General features: G+C 64.7%; 8 protein-coding genes across 8 annotated transcripts; 4 read left to right on the plus strand and 4 right to left on the minus strand.

Annotated features, from left to right (window-relative positions):
* Positions 1-360: 360 nt before the first annotated feature.
* AMSG_05942 (delta 6-fatty acetylenase) lies at positions 361-2332 on the plus strand. The gene is made up of 2 exons (XM_013902023.1): positions 361-484; positions 989-2332. The coding sequence occupies exons 1-2, from the start codon at positions 413-415 to the stop codon at positions 2249-2251; spliced, it is 1335 nt and encodes a 444-aa protein (XP_013757477.1). The 5' UTR covers positions 361-412; the 3' UTR covers positions 2252-2332.
* AMSG_05943 (uncharacterized protein) lies at positions 2300-5533 on the minus strand (the record flags this gene model as incomplete). Its single annotated transcript, XM_013902024.1, has 3 exons — positions 2300-3313; positions 3337-5250; positions 5283-5533. 3 exons carry the CDS (start codon positions 5531-5533, stop codon positions 2383-2385), a joined length of 3096 nt encoding a protein of 1031 aa, XP_013757478.1. The 3' UTR covers positions 2300-2382.
* A 656-nt stretch (positions 5534-6189) lies between these two features.
* Positions 6190-8318, plus strand: AMSG_05944 (uncharacterized protein; the record flags this gene model as incomplete). Its single annotated transcript, XM_013902025.1, has 2 exons — positions 6190-6299; positions 6585-8318. 2 exons carry the CDS (start codon positions 6190-6192, stop codon positions 8299-8301), a joined length of 1827 nt encoding a protein of 608 aa, XP_013757479.1. The 3' UTR covers positions 8302-8318.
* Positions 8319-8628: 310 nt separating this feature from the next.
* On the plus strand, positions 8629-10661 carry AMSG_05945 (uncharacterized protein; the record flags this gene model as incomplete). The annotated part of the gene is made up of 2 exons (XM_013902026.1): positions 8629-10323; positions 10371-10661. 2 exons carry the CDS (start codon positions 8629-8631, stop codon positions 10659-10661), a joined length of 1986 nt encoding a protein of 661 aa, XP_013757480.1.
* Positions 10587-15093, minus strand: AMSG_05946 (uncharacterized protein; the record flags this gene model as incomplete). Its single annotated transcript, XM_013902027.1, has 2 exons — positions 10587-14934; positions 15013-15093. The coding sequence occupies 2 exons, from the start codon at positions 15091-15093 to the stop codon at positions 10693-10695; spliced, it is 4323 nt and encodes a 1440-aa protein (XP_013757481.1). The 3' UTR covers positions 10587-10692.
* Positions 15094-16067: 974 nt separating this feature from the next.
* AMSG_05947 (uncharacterized protein) lies at positions 16068-16559 on the plus strand (the record flags this gene model as incomplete). Its single annotated transcript, XM_013902028.1, has 2 exons — positions 16068-16098; positions 16165-16559. 2 exons carry the CDS (start codon positions 16068-16070, stop codon positions 16515-16517), a joined length of 384 nt encoding a protein of 127 aa, XP_013757482.1. The 3' UTR covers positions 16518-16559.
* A 205-nt stretch (positions 16560-16764) lies between these two features.
* On the minus strand, positions 16765-17417 carry AMSG_05948 (uncharacterized protein; the record flags this gene model as incomplete). The annotated part of the gene is made up of 2 exons (XM_013902029.1): positions 16765-17024; positions 17054-17417. 2 exons carry the CDS (start codon positions 17415-17417, stop codon positions 16765-16767), a joined length of 624 nt encoding a protein of 207 aa, XP_013757483.1.
* Positions 17418-17891: 474 nt separating this feature from the next.
* On the minus strand, positions 17892-19250 carry AMSG_05949 (uncharacterized protein; the record flags this gene model as incomplete). Its single annotated transcript, XM_013902030.1, has 2 exons — positions 17892-19058; positions 19101-19250. The coding sequence occupies 2 exons, from the start codon at positions 19248-19250 to the stop codon at positions 17892-17894; spliced, it is 1317 nt and encodes a 438-aa protein (XP_013757484.1).
* Between the last annotated feature and the right edge of the window lie 166 nt (positions 19251-19416).

Consider the following 19416-nt stretch of genomic DNA (forward strand, 5'->3'; position numbering starts at 1 on the left):
TTGGGAGGGCTAAAAACAAGACAATTCCCCAGTGCTACGTAATGTCGGTATTATAAGACCCCACCCCCCCACCCCCCTCTACCTACCCACCCTACACACCCCTCTGGGGTTCTATATGTGAACAGTTGCTCAATCGTGTGCATCCATCATTCTTCCTCTTTCAAACAACTCTCCGCACACTCCGCAATTCTGACTACAAGCGTAGACCATGTGTTGACCAATCGCTTGCGCGCTGGCACATCGCCCCCGGTCCTACCCAACCAAAATGCCGCGTTTTGTGGTGCCCGTACAACTTGCAATGCCACGGTTGAGTTGCCATTGCTGGCCGGCTGCGGTTCGCAACAACATTAATGGTTCGCCAACGATTACGCCCTCATGCCACCCGTCTCTATCGAACACGCAAGCCAAGCCCATGGTAGCTGAAGCAGGACAGACGTACTCTGCGTCCGAGGTGGCCCAACATGGTACTATGGATGACTTTTGGGTACGCTCACACTCGCACATACCCAACCACACCTACCTCGCCCGTGCCCCCGTTCCCCCCCCCCCCCCCCTCTTTCCCTACACGTGGGAAAACCAATGCCACCTGGGATCCCCGCCATCCCCCCCCCCCCGCGCCTTCTCGCCTTATCTTCTACCTCCTTGATACACAAACTGGTTCTCACAATCATCCGCAAACTTTGCTTGTGTGCTTGAAAACGCTCTGCTCTACCTTGGTGTCTCATTTTCTCGGTCTCATTCGGCTTGCTTCGCCCGCTATCGCTATCCTCGCGGGTGTGGGTGGCTCGACTGGCACGGCGCGCCGGCTTGCGGCTGACGACGGCTGGCAACCGCTCAACGTGTTCTCCTGCTCCGGTCCGCAACGTTTGCTTGGGCAACACGTCGGTAATCGAATGATTTTTTTTTTTCTCTTCATGGCTGGCTGGCTTGCCTTTATGTTACTCGTGGCGGGCGGACTGTGCACCTGCACAACAACGACGGACTGCAGATCATCATCCACGATGAGGTGTACGACATTACGTCGTTTGTGAGCAAGCACCCGGGCGGGCCGGTCATCGAGCCGTACGCCGGACTTGACGCGACGGACGTCTTTGATGCCATGCACCCCGAGTGGGTGACCAAATGGCTGCCGCCGTACCGCATCGGCTCGCTGAACAAGCCCAACGCAACGCCGTTCCAGGCCGAGTACCGCGCGCTGCGGGCTGACTTTGTCAAGGAGGGCCTCTACGAGTCGCGCAAGACGTTCTACGCCACTATGGCGTCGATCTCGCTCGCGCTCGTGGCCACCGGCATTGTGTGCATCGGCGTTATGCCCAACACCTGGTGCTGGAACGCGATTGGCTGCGTTGCGCTGGCGTTCTTCTGGCAGCAGAACGGGTGGATCTCGCACGACTACCTGCACTACTCGGTCTTTGACTCGCGTCTCTCGAACTGGGTCCTCCCCTGGATTCTCGGCGCCGTCGGCTCGGGTTACACATACATCTGGTGGTCGCGCAAGCACAACACCCACCACGCCGTGCCCAACATTGTTGACGGTGATCCGGACATCGACACGATGCCCATTCTCGCCTGGTCCGAGCGCAACATCCAGCGCGTTGGCCCGCTCGGTGCCTTTGCTCGCTTCTGGGTCCGCAATCAGGCTTGGTTCTTCATGCCGCTCCTCGCCTTTGCCCGCATCTCGTGGACCATCCAGTCGGGCATGACCGTGTTTGAGGACGCCGAGCAGTACGCTGTCTGGCGCCGCTCCAACAAGTCGCTCACCGCCTGGCGCTACATCGAGTCGTTTGGCCAGATCCTGTACTGGACCTGGACCTTTGCCCTCTTCTTTGTCTCTCAGGACTCGCTCGTCCACGCCGTCGGCCTCTGGCTCGCCGCTCAGCTCCTCTCGGGCCTCCTCCTCGCCTCGCCGTTTGTGGTCAACCACTCGGGCATGGAGGTCTTCCACGAGGGCTCGGCCCGGTACGTCAACTTTTTCGAGCTTCAGGCCCGGACCGGCCGCAACATCGACCCGTCACTCTTCATGAACTGGTTCACCGGCGGCCTCAACTTCCAGATCGAGCACCACCTGTACCCGCGCATGCCGCGCCACTCGTACCCGCTCATCAAGCCGCGCGTCGAGGCCCTCTGCGCCAAGCACAACATCCCCTACCACTCGGTCGGCTTCTTCACTGGCCTCGCAGAGGTCGTCCAGCACCTGGCAAAGACTGGCGCGTCCGTTGACCGCGTCGTTGCCGACGACAAGTCCCTCTAGCCGGCTCTGGCACGACGTCACACACACACGCACACATACACACCCTCCTGCTGCCATTCGAATGAACATGCGCTCTATCTTTCCCTTCTCCGCCCAGCTGAGCAAGGCGACCGGCCTTTTGGCGCTCGGTATTACGCCTTGCCCTGCGCTCTTGCAGCCTCCCACAGCGCAACGGCGGCGTCGTCAAACCTCGCGCCAGCCTCGCCGCCGCTGCTAGCTCGCCGCCACCCACGGCGGCAAGAAGGCTCGACCGACGAAAACACGCCGTCTGCCGCCTGCCGTCTACCGCCTGCCGCTGTCTCCAGCCCGATGGTAGCCATCCACTCGTCGGCGTCGTCGGCGACCACACCAAGCACCCGCGCCGACGAGCCGCGGAACTCGACCCGTGCCGCGTATCGCCCGCAGCTGCGATCGGGGAGAGCGTGGACAGCGAGCGCAAGCACGTCGCCAAACCACGTTGCCGCCACTGCCATGGCCTGGAACGCCCCATCGGTCGGCGTCACCGCAAACGAGACCAGCGTCAGGCGCGACGTGTCCAGCGCCTCGCGCACATCTTCGGGCCGCGCGCCCTCACTTGTCCGTGCCGTGAGCGCCATCGATGCTGTTAGCCCTGCCCACACCTCGTGGTACGCCGCCGGCGTCCATCCACGCCCACCGTCCACGCCCACCACTGGACAGAGGAAAGTCGAGAGGAGGACAGGGTACGGCGTGCAGTGAACCCGGAGCGACCGCCGCTCCAGCCCGTGATGCAGCGAGGTCCGTTCCAGCGCCCGCGCCGTTCCGCGCTCGCTCGGCCGCACCGCATCCGGAAAGAACTGCAAGTGGACGTCAATCGAGTTGCCAGCAAAGCCGGTGACCGTCAGCGGGAGCTCGAGCTCAAACGTCGCGCCGGGCGCCACGTCCTCGAACGTCCGCACGAACGCCTCGTTGCCGACGTCAGCGTGCGCAAGCTGCCCTCCGATGCCAAGTCGGACTTGAAGGTGGGAAATGAGCAGCTGAGTCCGGTTCGAGCCGCGGAGGCGGAACACAATCCGCGATCGCCCCGGTCGGCCGAGTGCTGCGCTGTCACCTCGAACGGGTCCGACGGCGCAGAGATGACCCGGACCACGGACAGCGCGCCTAGGTCGCTGCCCGCAGCTCCAACAGCTACCGCCACGTTGCCGTCAAAGGCCGCGTGCCCGCCGCTGGACCCGCCAGTAGCAGGAAACGCCGCCGCCGGGTTGTGCACAGGGTGCATCTTGTCAGGCAGCGCGGCAGCCAGATGATCGAGCATGGCCAGATGCGTCTTGGCCACATCGCGTGCTACAGGCCGCTTGCTTGATCCACGCTGCAGCGAGACGAGCGTACCGCGGACGAGTGGGGTCACCAACGGCAGCCGCACGGCAAGGATGAGCAGCGCCTCGAGGAGGATCGATGACGGCGGTGGCCGACCAGCCGTCCCCTCGCTGCTGTGGCTGCCGCCGCTCGCGCCGAGCATGCCTGCGCTTGCCTCGGCGCCCGCCAGCGCTGTCGCCAGTGCCAGTCGCGGCGCGTCGTGGAGCCGGTACGCAATGCCCATGACCAGTCGCTTGGCTCGGTCCAGTTGCGAGTCGTTGAGCGAGACAAACTGGGCCAGAGTGGCCAGGGCCGAGGACTGCACTTGCGGCGGGAGCGCATCCACTTGCGCCAGCACCTCGTCGAGCACCCGCTGGAGCTTAGCCTTGAGCCGAGCGTGCGCCGGATTGCCGCGGTTCTCACTCGCTGGCAGGCCATGGACCCGGCAGGTTACTTCGAGTAGGTCGAGGTATGCCTTGGCCGCCAGCCACCGTGCCTGGGTTGCCCAAGTCAGCACCCGCACGTTCGAGTGTAGCAACTCGACTGCAACAACCAGCCACACGCCAAGCAGCGCGTGGTTGCTTTCGTCAAGCGCCGCCGCGAGCTTGATGAGCGGAACAGCGGCCTGGCGCAAAAGCGCGGCGGCAAGCTCCTCACGAAAGAGCGACGGCTGCGAGGCGGTCCACAGTGATGCCAGCCACGGATCGGCAAACAACTCCTGAAGCTGGGTCACTTGCAGCGCGGCGAGGGAGTGGCTTCCGCTCCCAGTCCCACCCGGCGTGGCTGCGGCCTTGAGCTTGGACGCTGCCGTCTGCTCGAGGACCGAGGCAAAGACAAGCGATGCGGCACGCAGGCGGTCGCCCGCGCAGCCTAGCGCTTGCACTGCCTTGAGGATCTTGATCATTACCCGCAGCAAGTACCGCGAGTCAACTACGTGCACAAGCGAGACAATGTCGGCGAGGAGGCGCGGAAATGCCGCCGTGGCCGAGCCGACCAGCAGCACGTCGAGCCAGGCCAGCACAACCTGGAGCGTCCACAGCGCCTGCATCTCCACACCCTGGGCGAGGGCCACCACCCGCGTCCCGACCTCGTACACCAGTGCCACATCGCCGCACTTGAGCAGCGGCAGAAGGTGCGTCTCCACAAGCTCGTAAACTAGCACCGCCTGAGAGTCCATGTGTTCTGCCCCGACAGCCACCGCCTCGTCGGCTGCAAGCAGGCGCGCCGCGTGCTGCGCGGCAAAGGCCAGTGCGACAACCGCCGACGTCCGTGGGCCAAACTTGAGGTGTGAGAACCGCTGCAGCGCCAGCTCGTACCGTCGCAGTAGCACCAGCGCCACCTTGCTGGCCGCGTTCGACATCGGCGCGGTGGTGATGAGCTGTGCCAGCGCGGCAAACGCCCGCGCCGCCACCTTGTCGTCAGTGTCAAAAACCCGCTCGGCGATGCTCGTCCAGATCTCACTCTGCATCTCAGCATCGACTGTCACCAGCGCCGCCGCCGCAAGACTGTCCACTGCGGCGGCGCGGACGAGCAGTGAGGGATGCACCAGCGCAGCCAGTGCCCGGGCGAGGTGGCGGTCCAGCAGGTCAGCCACCACCGCCTGCGGTAGCCGTGGCAGCGCCCGCAGCGCCAGCACGGTGTGCATCGGCGACGCAGTGTCGACGTCCAGCGCGCAGGCCACTACACTCGCCAAGTCGTCCCATCGCGCATCGGGCACGCCGCAAAGGTAAAGAGGACCTCCCAAGCCAAGCGAACAACCATCAGCGATTCGGCCTCAGGCATGTCTGGTGGCGGGGCGCCCGCAGGCCCGTCACCTGGTCCAGACAAGCCACGTTGCGGCGACGCTCGACGCAGAGCAGCAGCAATTGCCAGCGGCGAGCCGCCAGATGCGCCCCCGACCGCGCCGCCACTCGCCGAGCCGTTTGCCATTGCCGTTGCGACGGCAGCTGCCGCCTGAGCTTCGGACATTGACGACGATCGATGGGAATGACGACGACTTGGAGATGAAGCAGGAGACGGCGAGGTGATTGCCGAGCTGGGAGGTGCCAGGCCAAGAATGGCCTCTGGATGAGGCAGGAGCGACGGCGCACGATGATCTGCAGGAAACGGGTTTGGAGACATAAACGATGTTGATGGTTGCTGTGATGATAGTGATGCAGATGGTGATGATAATGACGTTGTTGATGATGCTGATGATGATGGAGGTGCCACCAGAGGCAGGACGACGTCGAGGTAGCCCGTGGGGAGACCGGCACCTTGGGAGACCTGTTCGAGGAGCTGAGAGAGTGCTAAAGTCTGTCGACTGGTCGAGTGCGAGAGCAAGGCTTCCAGTACGGCGCCTGCTAAGTTCTCCATGTCTCTTGTCCACGCCCTGCTTCCACCGTTGCCACACCGAGTCGCACGTCGTGTGGTGTCGTCCCTTTGCCCGGCCTGTCGCCTGCCGACCGACCGACCGCCCGACCGACCGACCGCCCGACCAACCGGCCGACTATTTGGCTGCCGCGCCAACGAACGTGCTAACAATCGATGGTGAACGATTAATCTCGACCCCCCCCCCCCCCCTCCCCTCCCCCTCGATTAGCCAGGCTTCGATTAAACGTGACAACCGACCACACTCGTCGCCGATGGAGCTGGCCGGCGTCTCCCTGGAGGAGGTCCGGGAACGGGTAGCAGACATCCGGCAGCATGTCTCCCGTACTAGGACCTTTGTCCGCAAATGCACACTCTACACACAGTTCGCAAGCAAGGTAAGCTTCTCTTCCATGCCCATAGCCCCTCTCTTCCTCCCTTTGCTCCGCACCCGCTGGCACCAAACCGAGCGCCAAACGGCCGCCGCTGCCAACGGCCAGCCAACGAAGCAACACGACGGGGAGAAGGGGGGGGGGGGGATAGGGCAACTATTTTACAATCACCACCATCCACACCCCCCACATCCCCCACAAGCCCCCCCCCCCCACACACACACACACACAACATACTCACGTCACGCGGACATGGTATGGATGGGATCGGGGTGGAGGCAGTTCTTTGCGGCCAACGCAGGTATCGACCCGCTGACGGTGGGCGCCGTCCTCGAGTCTGCGGTCAACGATCTCGAGTCGGAGTGGAACGCCTTTTTGGGAGCGCATGAGGTGGAACTTGTGCGGGCGCATGGCCTTGTGGCGCAGTTGCTTCCGCTTCGGCTGGTTCGGATGGTGGACATGCCATCAAAGTCGGCTGCGAGGCTGTTGCTGGCGTATCGTGGCGCCCTTGATCGGGCCGAGGATCTCAAGCCAGCGCTCCAGTCGGCGCTGGACGCCGGTGAGGACGCATTGAGGGCTGTCCGCGCTCAGCTTGTGGGCTTTCGTGGAGAGCTCAACGTGGCCGGCGCCCATGCTGCACTCGACTCGCTCATGGCCGAGCGGAGGTATCGTCGCGATTGCGTGGCTTGTGCCGCACTTCAGGCGCAGGGCAAGGCGCTGCGGAGGTCAACAGCCGCCCACGTCGAGTCGCCGGTTAAGCGCCGGCTGCGGGCGCACGCCGAGACGCTCAACTCGATCCTGCCGCAGTGGTATGATGCCCGCGGCGCCATCAACGCGGCCGCTGTGCCGGAGCACAACCATGCCGTTGACATCCCTGCCACCCACGAGAGCTACCACGAGAGCCGTGGCAACGAGCCTTCCGAGTATGCCGAGTACGCTGGCTACGCCGAGTACGCCACCAATCGGGGCAACGAGCGCGATGGCAGCGGCCATGAGATGGGCCAGGCGCAGTGGCGCGAGACGCTCGCCGAGGACGTGGCGCAGCGGCGGCGAGCATCGCCTGCGGCCACGCCTGTGCCGTCGCCGCAGGCACCACAGCCAGTCGCCGCGCCGCGACATCCCGAGGCCGAGCCAGAAGCAGCGAGCAGTGGATCGCCGCTGCGCGGTCCGTCGCTCTCGGACACGATTGCAGCGTTGAGTGCGCTGCGTGAGCGCAATCGCAAGCTGCAGCCAGTCAACGATGCAACAGCAGCACCGGAGCCTCGGCCGCGAGCACCATCGACGCCTGGGCCATCTGAGGCCCGGCCTGGTCCGGCTCTGGGCACCGCCCCTCTCTCGCTCGACGAGGCAGTGGCGCGGTCATTGCAGCGGCAGGAGGCAGTGGCGGCGGCCAAGGCGCACGAGGCTGCACGCGAGGCTGAGCTTAACCAGCTCCGTGAGATGCGGAGCTTCCGCGAGCGGCATCCATCGCTGTTTGGACAGCCTGCATCGCCGTCGCGGCCGGGCCTATACACCGTCGACGGCCTGTACCGGGCGGTGCGGTATGTGCCTGATGAGCACTTTGACGCCTACGACAACGTGTACGGGCGGCTGCCGGACGACTCGTGGCGCGACTCGTACATCCGGGTCTCGATTCCGGTGGCGTCGACGCTGGTCCCGGCATCGATCCGTGCACGCGGCAAGCCATCGCGCGAAGCCGCCGTTGCCAATCTCTATCCGGACATTGCGCTCTCGCGCCAGGTTGTGCCCGAGTCGGTGGCCGGTTATTCGGGACCGGTCCGCGCAACTGCCGCCGGCGTCCGCGACTCGCTCTCGCTCGAGGAGCTGGCACTTCTCGAGATGCGGTCGGCAACCGACGACGAGGTCCGGTCCAACTTTTCGCGTCGGCTCCTCTCGCGCGAGATCCGCATGCGTCATCAGCTTCAGCGGCTCCATGCTACTCGCCATGTCAAGATCGCCGGTCTTCGTCCGCATGAGGATCCCTACCCCAATTGAACGCCTTTACCGCCCACGGCACATGGCACACGGCACACGGCACACAGCACACAGCACACGGTACACAGTAGCATCAATGTGGTGACCATCATCAGCATCGTCATACTGTACCATCCCACCACACTTTACCCGTATCCACAAATACCTACCATCACATCGCTCCACCATCACATTGCGCCGCCATGTCGCAGTCTCGGCAGCATGGATACCGACAGCCGCCCCCCCGCCCCCCCGCCCCCCCCCCCCTTGCCCCAACCCCGACACGCCACGCGGCGACACGCCACGACACACCACCGTCTACCACCCCCTCCCAACCTCACAGGCGCCATGCCCCGACACAAAGGACACGAGCGTGGCGGTGGAAGCCATGGCGGACGGGGCAAGGGCGGGGCGCAGCTGTCGTTCTCGGCCTTCTCCGCGAAAGGCTTCTCGCCGCAGACGGCTGCCGAGGGAGTGCTGGCGGAGGCGACGGCGGACGATGTGGCGAACAGCATGCTGCCGGCGCTGGAGCGGATGACCAAGCACGCGTCGACTTCGCTGGTGGGCAATCTCTACGACAACCACTCGACCTTTATCGGCATCTCGCTGCACATCGAGGAGCTCCGGACTGCCTCGGCTACTCTCCGCTCGTCGCTCTCGGGCTTCTCCCACGCCCTCGATGACGTCGCCGCCTCCTTTCCCGACCTCGCTGAGCCGCACGATGCTGCTGCTGCTGCGCTGCGCCGTCATGATGCCCGTGGTGCAGCTGCAGGGCTTTTGCCCGAGCTTGCTGCCCTCCTTGCTCTTCCGGACGAGCTGGAGGCTCTGCTTGCTGAGCGCCGCCTGGCCGATGCGGTGGAGAAAGTTCTCGCAGCCCGCGCTCCACCGGCAGCCGCGTCGCCGGTGTATCCCTACATCAAGGATCGAATTGATGCTGTGGCTGTCCAGCTTGTCGCCGCGCTCGTTGACGACGCCTCGCCCGACGCAGTCCCGCTTCTTGTCCGGCTCGGCGAGATCGCCCGCGCTCAGCGGGTCCTCCTCGCGGCCGCCGACGCCGAGCTAGCCGCCGCACTTGCCTGCATTCGCTTTAGCGGCAATCTCGTCGGCTACGTCCGCGCTTTGGCTGGCGAGGTCTTTGGCGCTGTTGCGCGGACCGCCGAGCGCTACCATGCTGCCTTCACTCATCCGCATGCTGCGTCGGCCCTCCTTGCCTGGGCCACGCACCAGGTGACGGACTTTGCAGCCTCGTTTGAGCGGCTTGTTTTCTCGGCCTCCGAGTATGCAGTCATCGCCCAGTGTATGGAGGTGGCTCTGGATGCAGCGCGGGCCGATGCCGACTGCGGCCTCTCGCTCGAGTTTTTCCTCCACTCGGCGCTTGGCAAGGCGCTTGAGACGTTGGTCGAGGCGGTGTTGGACAAGGCTAAGCCGGTGCTTGACGCGTATGTTGCGTCCGAGAAGTGGAACTCTCGCGAGATGCGCGTCATGGAGGGCGAGAGCTCGACCGTAGTCAAGCTCTCCGAGTCGGCCAAGTACGTCTACCTCTGCCTTTCGAAGTTTGTCTCGGACGTCTCTGCTGTTGTCCGACCCTCGCTCTGCGGCTGCGTCGTCGGCTCGATCGTCTCGTTTGTTGAGAGCTATGTGGCTACGCTCGCCCGCGCGCTGTCGAGCCCCGAGGCTTCAGGCTCTGCCCGCTGGGCGACCGACAAGCAGGCGTTTGTTATGATGGGCAACGTTGCGTCGCTCGGCTTTGAGCTTGTGCCCAAGCTCACCTCGCGGCTGGCAGCACTATTTGGAGCGGATCGTGTCAGCCTCCTCCTCGCCCTGGCGACTCGTCTCCAAGCTGCGGTCGACGAGCTCGTCGACGCCTTTGCCGCCGTCCGGGCCTCCTTCCTCCTCTCGTCCAAGCTAGGGTGGGCATCGGACGTCGCCGCCTACACCACCTCGACGGTCTCGCACGCCGACGCCGAGCCGAGCCGCGCGATGAGCCAGCTCTTTGTTTACCTAGCCAAGATGGGACTTGCCCTCGAGGCCCATCTCGACGGCGTTTTGCCAACAAGCTCATTCGCGGCCTGTGCATGGGCATGGCAGAGGAGATGGCCTCGAGCATGGAGTTTGCCACCGGCCCGCGAACCTTTGGTTTTGGCGGCCTTCAGCAGTTTGTTCTCGATCTGCGTTTCTTTGCTGCCGCCGTCGCGCTTCGCGAGCCCGAGGTTGCCGACCGCGTAGCCGGCCATGTCGAGGCTGCGGTCTCCGCCGCTGTTGCTTCCTACGCGGCGTCGTCAGGCAACGACCCGTCGGACGTTCTCAAGTCGACATCGTGGTTTAACGATCGGGTCGGTGCCGGGCTTGACGGCCTTCGCCGCCATGGCTGGGTCCGCTAGACACGGGCAAGAGAAGCTGCTCATGGAGCACCTAGCTGGTCAGCGCACGCTTGGCCCGCGATAGCATGTCGATCCGCAGCGGGTGCTCGCCATCATCCAGCGGCTCGTTGTCGGCTCGCCGCACAGCCCTGAACGCGGCCTCCAGACACGCGTCAACGACATCGAGCTTGAGTTTGAGCTTGTCGGCGACAGCGGCAAAGACTCCAGCTGCGGCGAGGAGCTCGGACTCGGACAGCTTGTGTTGGATGGAAGCGAGCGGCTGCTGCAGACTTTCAAGGACGGCGTCGGCCAAGAGCGGAAGCGCCGTCTTGATTGCGGTCTGGTACATAAGCTTGTCGGCAATGGCCTGGATAAAGGTGGCAGCTTCACGAGGCCGGCAGGACTTTGCAAGGATGCGGAGCCAGAGCTTGACGTAGGCGACCTTGGTAAGGGCGTGTACATGTGCGCGCTTCCCGTTGACTTCCTCGCCCATGGTGTGCATCCAGATCTTGAGCCGCCCGGTCTGCTTCGAGTTGACTATGACCTTAAACTCTTCGTAGGCGACGTCGTGCTGGCCTGCGGCCAGAGCAGCCTTGGCCACCACGTATGCCCCGCGGTGATAGTACTTGTCGAGCACAGCATGGCCACGGATGCCCGAGAGCGCCGCCAGCGCGTTTGCGCGGACGTCGCGCGGCTCGACGCCGCCCGTGGGAGCGGCGGTCCACAGCTCACCGCCGCGCTGGATGGCCTCGCGGTCATACCAGACGTTGGTGAAGAGGTCGAGCTCGCCAAAGAGAGCCAGCCTGAGGGCATGGACACCAAAGAAGGCGTCGGCCACGGCGGTACGGAACTTGCGGTCGCGGAGCGGGACAATGGCCAGCGCGTCCTGGAAGGCCTGCAAACCGTCGCGGGCCCATCCACGGACTTTGGTCCGAGGCGCGCCTAGCTCGCGTGCGTGCTCGACGAGGAGCCGGCGAATTTCACCGATGCGGACGAGGGCAAGCCATCTGATGCGGACGGCACTTGACCCAGAGTCGGGCTGCATTTTCAGTGCCTTTCGGTACGCGGCCAGCGCGCGCTTGGCAAGGAGCCGCGCGCGCTTGAGGGCGCGCCTGCTCGGCTTTGTGCCTGCCAGCTGCCGCATATGGGTCTCCAGCTCAGCAAAGTGCAGACGGCCAGCGTCGATGCACAGGCGGGCGTCGTCGGCAGCGGACCACGTCACAACCTTGGGAGCGTCAGCGGCTTTGGTGAATGCAGCCTGGCCGCGCCGATAGGCGTCTGCGGCGGCGACGGCGTGGACAGCCTTGTCCTGGGTGACCACGAGCGAGTGAGCCACCGAGTAGATCATGTTGAATGCCTCGGCCGAGACGGTCAAGGCGCGGAGGCGGAGGTCCGGCAGCAGCTGTTTTGACGAGCCGAGCATGTCTGCGGCCAACATGCCGCGCTCCGCAAACTGGGCGACGTCGAGCAGCTCCTGGATGTTCTCGCCGAGGCCGTCGTCGTCCATGTCGCCGCAGTCAACTTGGCGCAGTTCAGCCTTGACAACCCGCAGCTGCGAGCGCGCGGCTAGGACCGGCAACTCTGTGGCGAGGAGCGGGTAGCTCGCCGGCTCGAATTGTGTGGGCGAGTCGGGTGCGGCAGCGGCGTCCTGCATCTTGACCAAGGTCTCGTAGAGGAGGAGCACGTCGTAGTTGAGCTCAGTAGCAGCCTCGCCGCGGAGGACTGCGCCGGCATCCTTGACGTCGGCATGGATGGCGTGGAAGAGGAGGTTGATATCGGCGAGCGTGGCGAGCGGCAGCGGCGAGCACGAGTCGTGGGCATGCTCTTTGCCGTAGGTCGAGTCGAGCAAGTCTTCCTTAAAGAGACAGAAGAGCGTGTCGGCCAGCTCGTTTCCCAGACGCTCGTCGGACCATTCGCTGGCGAGCTCGTCATCGCTGGCGTCGCCGCTCTCGTCGCGGTCTGCGGCGAGCTGCCTTTGCTCACGGATGGCCATGATCTGCTCGACGTGGAGTCTGAGGAGGCGAGCCGAGTCAATCTGGCACTCGTTGTGACTGCGGAGGAAGAGGCGTCCGACTTGGAGAACGGTGAGCCGTGCGCCCGAGAGAGCAGCCTCGTCGTTGGCCTGGCCGTAGCCCGAGCACAGAGCGTGGAGGACAAGGAAGGGGACATCGGCCGAGACAGGGAGCTTGTCGGTGGCCATCATGAGGGCTAGGGCGGTGAGGACGAGCTGGGCGAGGTCTGACGCGAGCTGGCCGTCGTCGACGCCGAGGCGGACAGCCAGGGCCAGACTCTCTGGTGGCGGGACGGGGGCGCCTTCACCCTCGAGGAGAACGAGGATGTTGGAACAGAGCTCCTCGACCGAAGCGGCTGCCAGCGGCGACGCGGCCTTGGCGAGCGATATGAGAATGCGGAGCGCTTGCAGTGCGGTCCAGAGGGCCACGCTGACGTAGCGGAGCCGAACAGCGGCGATGTGCATGAGGTGGAAGACGTGCAGCTGCTCCTCGGCAGACACATACTCAAACTGCTCCGCAAGGAGTCGTGTGTTCTCGTCAAGGACAGAGGCGTTTCGCACAACGTCGGCGAGCGAGGCGAGGACTTCGTGGACGTCCTTGGGATCGGCCTTTGGATCCGCCAGCAGCTTTTCCATGCGGTTGACGGTCCGCGAGAGAGCGATGCCGACCAGGCGCGAGCGGATGCCGTCATCGGAGATGACGCCGACGCGCGAGCAGTTTGGAAGCATGATGTCGACGCCGGCAGAGGCTCGCGCCTCACGGGCACGACCGTACTGCGGCAGGGCCAGCGGGCATGAGCCGACGACGGTCTCCAGGTAGCGGGCCCAGAGCCAGGCGTACCTAGCCTCGCGCACAGCGAGGATGCGGGTTGAGCGATCGGCGCGGGCACCAGCGCCGCGACCGACAAGGCCCTGCAGCTTTGTGAGAAAGTCAATCATGCGGACTTTGGCAAGGCGGAGCGCGTCGGCGGAGGAACCGTCGTCGACGGCGATTTCCGCGAGGGTGAGGACGACTTCGACCGGGGCCGGCTCGCCGTAGGCCTCGAGGGCGGCTTCGAGGTCAAAGATGGCGGATGCCAGCGGCGGCTCCCACACATGGTCCCACAGCTCGCCGGCTACATGAGCGAGGACAGCCCGACCGGCGTGAACGAGCGAGAGGGAGCCGCAGAGCTTGCGCTCCACAAAGGCGGCGAGCGAGAGGTCGTTGATGTGGGCGTAAGCCTCGGCTCGGACCGGTGGCGGCGACGAGCCGGACGAGCCGCGGAGGAGGACTGGCTCGTGGGCGTGCGACAAGTCGTCGACCGGCTGCGCGTCACCCGAAACCAGGGCGTCGGCCAACGACAACGGCTTGCCGATGTTGAGGACTTCGGAGAGCGCTTGTGAGACAACCTCAAAGGCTGCGCGGGTGTCAAAGCCCTGCGGCTCGTCGGAGTCCTTGCCGGGCTTTGCGAGAGGCGGCGAGGGCTCGGGCTCGGGCTTTGCGCGCGGCTGCTTGCCAGGCATGGAGACTGGAGGCGGCGAGGGCGAGCGCTCCGGGGAAGGAGGCGGGTCGAGGATGGTTCCGGCCGGACCCTCGGGATTGTCGAGCGGAACGAGAACAAAGCGGACCCGCGGGACTGCGCACTCCCCGGCCTCAGTGGCCGTGAGCGATGCACGAAGCTGGTGAACGAGGGCAAGGACGAGGTCAAACCACGGATGGGTAGCGTTGGGCGCGACAACGATGTCGCGGACGGGGTGGCGGGGTGGCGGCGGCGGCGAACTTGGGCGGGCGCGCTTGCTTCCGGGCGGCGGCGATGAAGGTGTGCCGAGGGCAGCAGCGTGGCGGTCGACGGCAGCAAGGGCAGGCAGGTCTTCGAGCAGGGCCAGAGCACTAGCCAAGCCGCGGACGGCCTTGCGGTCGTAGGGGTCTGCCTCGAGGGTGTGTTCGTAGGCGTAGCGTGCGAGGCCCGGATTGCTGGCCGCGGTGGCGAGGTCACCGAGGAGGCGCCAGAGCAGGCCGTCGGAGTCGTCAAGGCCAAGGGCAGCGACGGCGTGGTCGACGCCTGCTGAGATCAGGCGCGGGTCGTCGGGGGCGAGGGCGGCGAGGACGGCGGCGAGGTTCTTGGAGGCGAGGAACTTGAGCAAGGCGGCGGGGACAGCCCGCAGCGGCTTTCCCGGGATCATGCGGGCATCGGCAACGACAGGTTCGGCCAGGACAGCCTCGTACAGCTCGCGTGCTGTGGCCAGCTTGCCGCCGGCGTGAGTCGCCAGTGCCTCTTCGTATGCCCGAATGGCGGCGGCCTCCTGTGGTGTAGAATCGAGTGAGTGAGGGGGGGGGGAGGAGGGGAGGGAGGGGATGGGGTGTGTGGGAAGGGGGCGTACGCGGGCCTCACGGGTCTGGCCAGAGCGGGTGGGCGGCGGGGGTGGGGATGCGGGTCCACCAAGGGCCGCCCAGGATGCCATGTGCAGGGTGGGGAGGGGAGGGGTGTCGGTGGCTGCGGGCGGTGGTGGTGTTTGTCGAGTCGTCGATGCCTGGTTCTCACTTTCAGCCGAGTTCTGCTGAGGACTCCAGAGCACCCAACGCCCTGTCTCGTTGCCGAGTCGTCATTGACGATGATGGCGCCCATTGGCAGAAACAACATCCGATGTTGAGTGATTATGATCATCACTCTCGATGCCATTGGTGTGCTCCTTCAGGCGGCTACGGATAGTTTGCTGTGGTTTTACGCTCTCACTCAAACACAGCGTCGAGCATCGGTCACAGACACGGTCGCGGTACCTGACGGGTCTCTGTTGGGCCTCGGCAGGTGGTACGTCTGTACGGCCTTGCTGAGCGCGCCACACACCCCATACTGACAGGAGAGCAAGGGATAGTTACATCACCGCGTGACGCCACATATCATGCGTGCTATGATAGTGTACGCGCATGTATCTAACGATCTCCCTCTGAGAGCGCTCTTTTCGCGGTCCCGGGCAGATCACCAGGGCGGCTTGCACGGTTTTGGACACCTGGTTCTCGCAATAGACTTGGTAGAGGTGTACCTACGGCATAGCTGTACCTCGTATTACAGAAGCTCCCTTAAAGGTGGAGGGGTGGGGGTGGGGGAAGTGGCGCATGATGCCTGTAATGTGTCTCATCTAAAACGTTATATAAAAACATTGTTGTAAAATTATGAATATATCAATTACAGTAAGAGATTTCAAATCATTACTTGTTTTGCAGTGTCAAATATATAAAATGTATATTTTGTCTCGTTTTGGGTCTGTTTCTCATGATTTTTGCCGCCACTGCTGGTGAAGGCTCACCCGGCGGGCTGGAGAACCTCTCCTCCCCTTCCGCCCTTCGTCCTCCCCCCCCCCTTTCAAGCCAGCACTAGCAGCTAGGTGTAGTCAACCACCCCTCTCTCCTTCACCCCTCCCCCCTCCCCTTCCTCGCTATGGCTGCAGACCGTCGCCACCTCTTTGTGGGTATGTTGTACCCGTCTGTCCCCTTACCCCCCTGCTCCCGCTCACACTCACCCATCACACGCACAGCTGGCCTCGCTGACGAGGTTGATGAAGAGGTGCTCCGCGCTGCGTTTATCCCGTTCGGACCTGTGCTCTCTGTGGAGCTCCCCGACGATGCGGCGACGCAGAAGCATCGTGGCTTTGGCTTTGTTCAGTTTGAGGACGCCGAGGACGCGGCCGAGGCCATCGACAACATGCACATGGCCGAGCTGTTCGGCTCGGTGCTCAAGGTGAACGTGGCCAAGCCCGATCGGAGCCGCGGCAAGGGCGGATCGGGCGCAGTTTGGGAGAGTCAGGCCTACGTCCAGTCGTATCTGCTCAACCCGGATGCCAAGCCAGCCGAGCTTGAGGCTGCGAATGCGGCGCCCAGCACGGAATGATGGAGAGGGAGAAGCCCGTAAAGTAGGTGTGTTGGATGCCGAGCTCCTTGCCAGATAGCAACTGGGGCAAGTCGACGGAGAGCGTGCGCGACGACGGGATGACGAGCCTCCAGTAAGACGCGGTCGAGCCAGAGCAGGGAGCGTGAGCACGAGGGTGATGAGCGCAGAGACACGCCGGGGACAATGCCAGCGAGGCTGTCGGCGATGCACGTATGGAGCTAGCGCGTTCGACGCGCACCCGCGACCCTTAAAGCCGAGCTCCGGCCATGCGCGACCACGAGCCCTGGCCCGGGCGACGACGGGAATAGAACAGCGCAGTCGTTGTCGGGATCACGTACTGCTCGGCGCCAGTCGTGTTCCGCACTCGACACAGAACTTTGTTGAGCCTGAGCTCAGGGCCTGATTGCAGCCAGGACAGGTAGACGACGATGTCTTGGTTCGCGGTGATGACCCTCGCTCCCGCGAACCATGGGACCGTGAGCCTCGAGCGCGAGCGCGAGTCCGGGCCTGAGCGCGAGGGCGAGCCGGTACCCGACCACGCCCGCGGCCGCGCACGGCCGATGACGATGACGGTGGCGGGCGGTTCCGCAGCACGCCCTTGCGACGAAGAGCGGCGGCAAGAACTGCGCGGTCTTCGTCCGGCAGGGTAGGGTCGTCCAGCAGCGACAGCGCCACAGCGTCCTTGTCGGTGACCGAGTCGATGTCGTACGGGTTCATCTCGGCCAGGTCGAGCATGGACTCGACGAGGGCAGGTGTGTTCATGCTAATGACGCCGGCACCGCCGGTACCGCGGCGAAAGTTGGGGTTCCGCTCACGGAAGCGCTTCTCGTAGAAGGCCATCTCGTCCTCCTCGCTCATCTTGGCGCGGCGCTCGCGCCGCTGCCTTGGGTTTCGCGACATGTCCCCGCTGAGGCTGGAGAGGTGTGGCGATGGGGTTGCGAAATGAGCGAACGAAGAACGTTTAGCGTTGGGTGGGGGCGTCCACGGCGTCGACACACCCGCACCGGCCCGACCCCTCGCATTGGCCATACCCCACATCACACACATGGTTACTTAGTGTAGTCTGTTCTATGCAGTCGTTAGCAATGTGGTGGACCGATCTGTCTGGCAGGACTGGCCCGGCCTGCAAGTCGTGAGTGACGCGATTACGGCCAAGTGCGGCCGGGGCAGAGTGCTCGGGCAAGACGGGCCGAGACGGCATACCGGAGGCGGTGGTGACATGGATCGTGAACAGCTTGTACCCGGGTTATAGTTGTAGCATGCGCTCCATCGATGAGAAGAATGGACGGGTACTGGTTGGGTCAGCAGATCAAAGGCGTGACACGAGGCCGGAGTCGGCTGTGAGCTGTTTGTTCAAGGGAGTACTTTGCAGGATCAGCCACAGCGGCGGTCTTCCGTGGTGGTGCCATCGCGGTGCTCGACCTGGTAGGCGTCGCGGAAACGAAAGAGGTCGGTGGCTTCGGCGGCTTCGGCGGCTTCAGGGACCTGGTGGTCGATGGATGACGAGGAGTCGGAGTCGTACGAGTACAGGCGGTCGATGACCGAGTCGTGGTGAGAGAACTCGACAGTGGAAGGAGGCGGGTCAGGGGTGGCATGCTCGGCGCCGGCGCCGCTCAACAGCGGGCGGTAGCCGACGGGTCTGCGGATGGCGCGGCGTCTGCGGGCCTCGGCGGCGCGCCAGCGTCGGCGACGGGCGCGGGCCTCGGGGGTCAGCTTGCCAACCGGGGTCCTGCTTGGGTTGGTGACGGCTTTGGCACGGAGTTTGGCCTGTTCGCGAGCTTTGGAGTAGCGGTGGAGGAACTGAGCGGCGCCCGAGACGCGCATGATGTCTGGCCCGGCAGAAGCATGGATGGCGGGCGGGACGATGCGGTTGATGGCGGGCCGAAAGGTGCAGAGGTCAGCGTCGGCCTTGGCGGCGTCGTTCAGCGCCTTACGGCGGCGCTGGATGCGGGCGTCCTCCTTGGCGGCGGCCCATGCACGACTCCGCTCAAGAAAGTCGCGATGGTCGTCGTCGGCCTTGCGGCGGTTTGTCTGCGGAGTGGCGCGGCGGGCGGCCTCACGGGCGTCGCGCTTGACGGTGGCCTCGAGGGCGGCGCGACGGTCGGCCCACTCTTGGCCGAGCTGATACATGAGGGTTGTCCGAGCAGCGCCGCGGTACTTGTCTTTTCCGGCCAGGGCGTCGGCGTCGGCGGCAATGTCCTGCGACCTCGGGTTGATCTCTGGCGAGAACGAGCAGTTGTTCAACGTGGCGTGGGCGAGGGCGTCGCGGACGGCGGCGTTGGCCCTTGAGCGCGGCGGAGACTGGCGGCGCTCGGCGGCCAGGACGGCGGACATGTCGGAGATCTTCGGCTGGAAGGTGTTGTTTGCCTCCAACTCCTCGACGGCCGAAGTCAGCTGGGGGACGTGGTACTTGGACGCGTAGTACTTGGCGGCCAGAATGGGATGGTCTGCATCGAGATGAGCCTTGGCGGCGGCGGACGAGGAGTATTGCTTGCCCAAAGCGGCCAGCTCGTCCGCCAGCGGTCCATCGACAGCCACCGCCTGTGGTGGGATTGGGCGGCAGGAAGAGAGTGCGGTTGCCACCTTTGCCGCTAGCACGTCGACCTCGGGGCTGGCACGCTCTTCCTCGGGCCTGGGTTGGGTCCGGGCAGCCTTTGGTCGGCGCCGGCGGTGTCGGCGCCGCTGCGCCCGCGGCGGTTTCTGGCCGCTCCCAGCGTCATTGGCGCCGGTCATGGGTGCAGTGGCACTATTCAGCCCCGACGTATGTGCTCTCACGTCAAGTGTGTGTGTATGTGTTGGGAGGGTGGGGGTGGGGGGGGGGGGGGGAGTGATCGATGGCAACCGTTGGTGGGTGGCACGGCGCAGGGCAATGCGGCGCCCGGGCGGGGGGGGGGGGGGA

The sequence above is a fragment of the Thecamonas trahens genome (genome assembly GCF_000142905.1).
Source record: "Thecamonas trahens ATCC 50062 unplaced genomic scaffold supercont1.25, whole genome shotgun sequence".
Taxonomy (NCBI): Eukaryota; order Apusomonadida; family Apusomonadidae; genus Thecamonas; species Thecamonas trahens.

What these genes read in the sequence shown, in the direction of transcription:
- AMSG_05942 (XM_013902023.1), top strand. Translation starts at nt 413, where the DNA reads ATGGTAGCTGAAGCAGGACAGACGTACTCTGCGTCCGAGGTGGCCCAA. An exon ending in GTACTATGGATGACTTTTGG is followed by an intron (nt 485 to 988) that starts GTACGCTCACAC and finishes GACGGACTGCAG; the next exon opens with ATCATCATCCACGATGAGGT.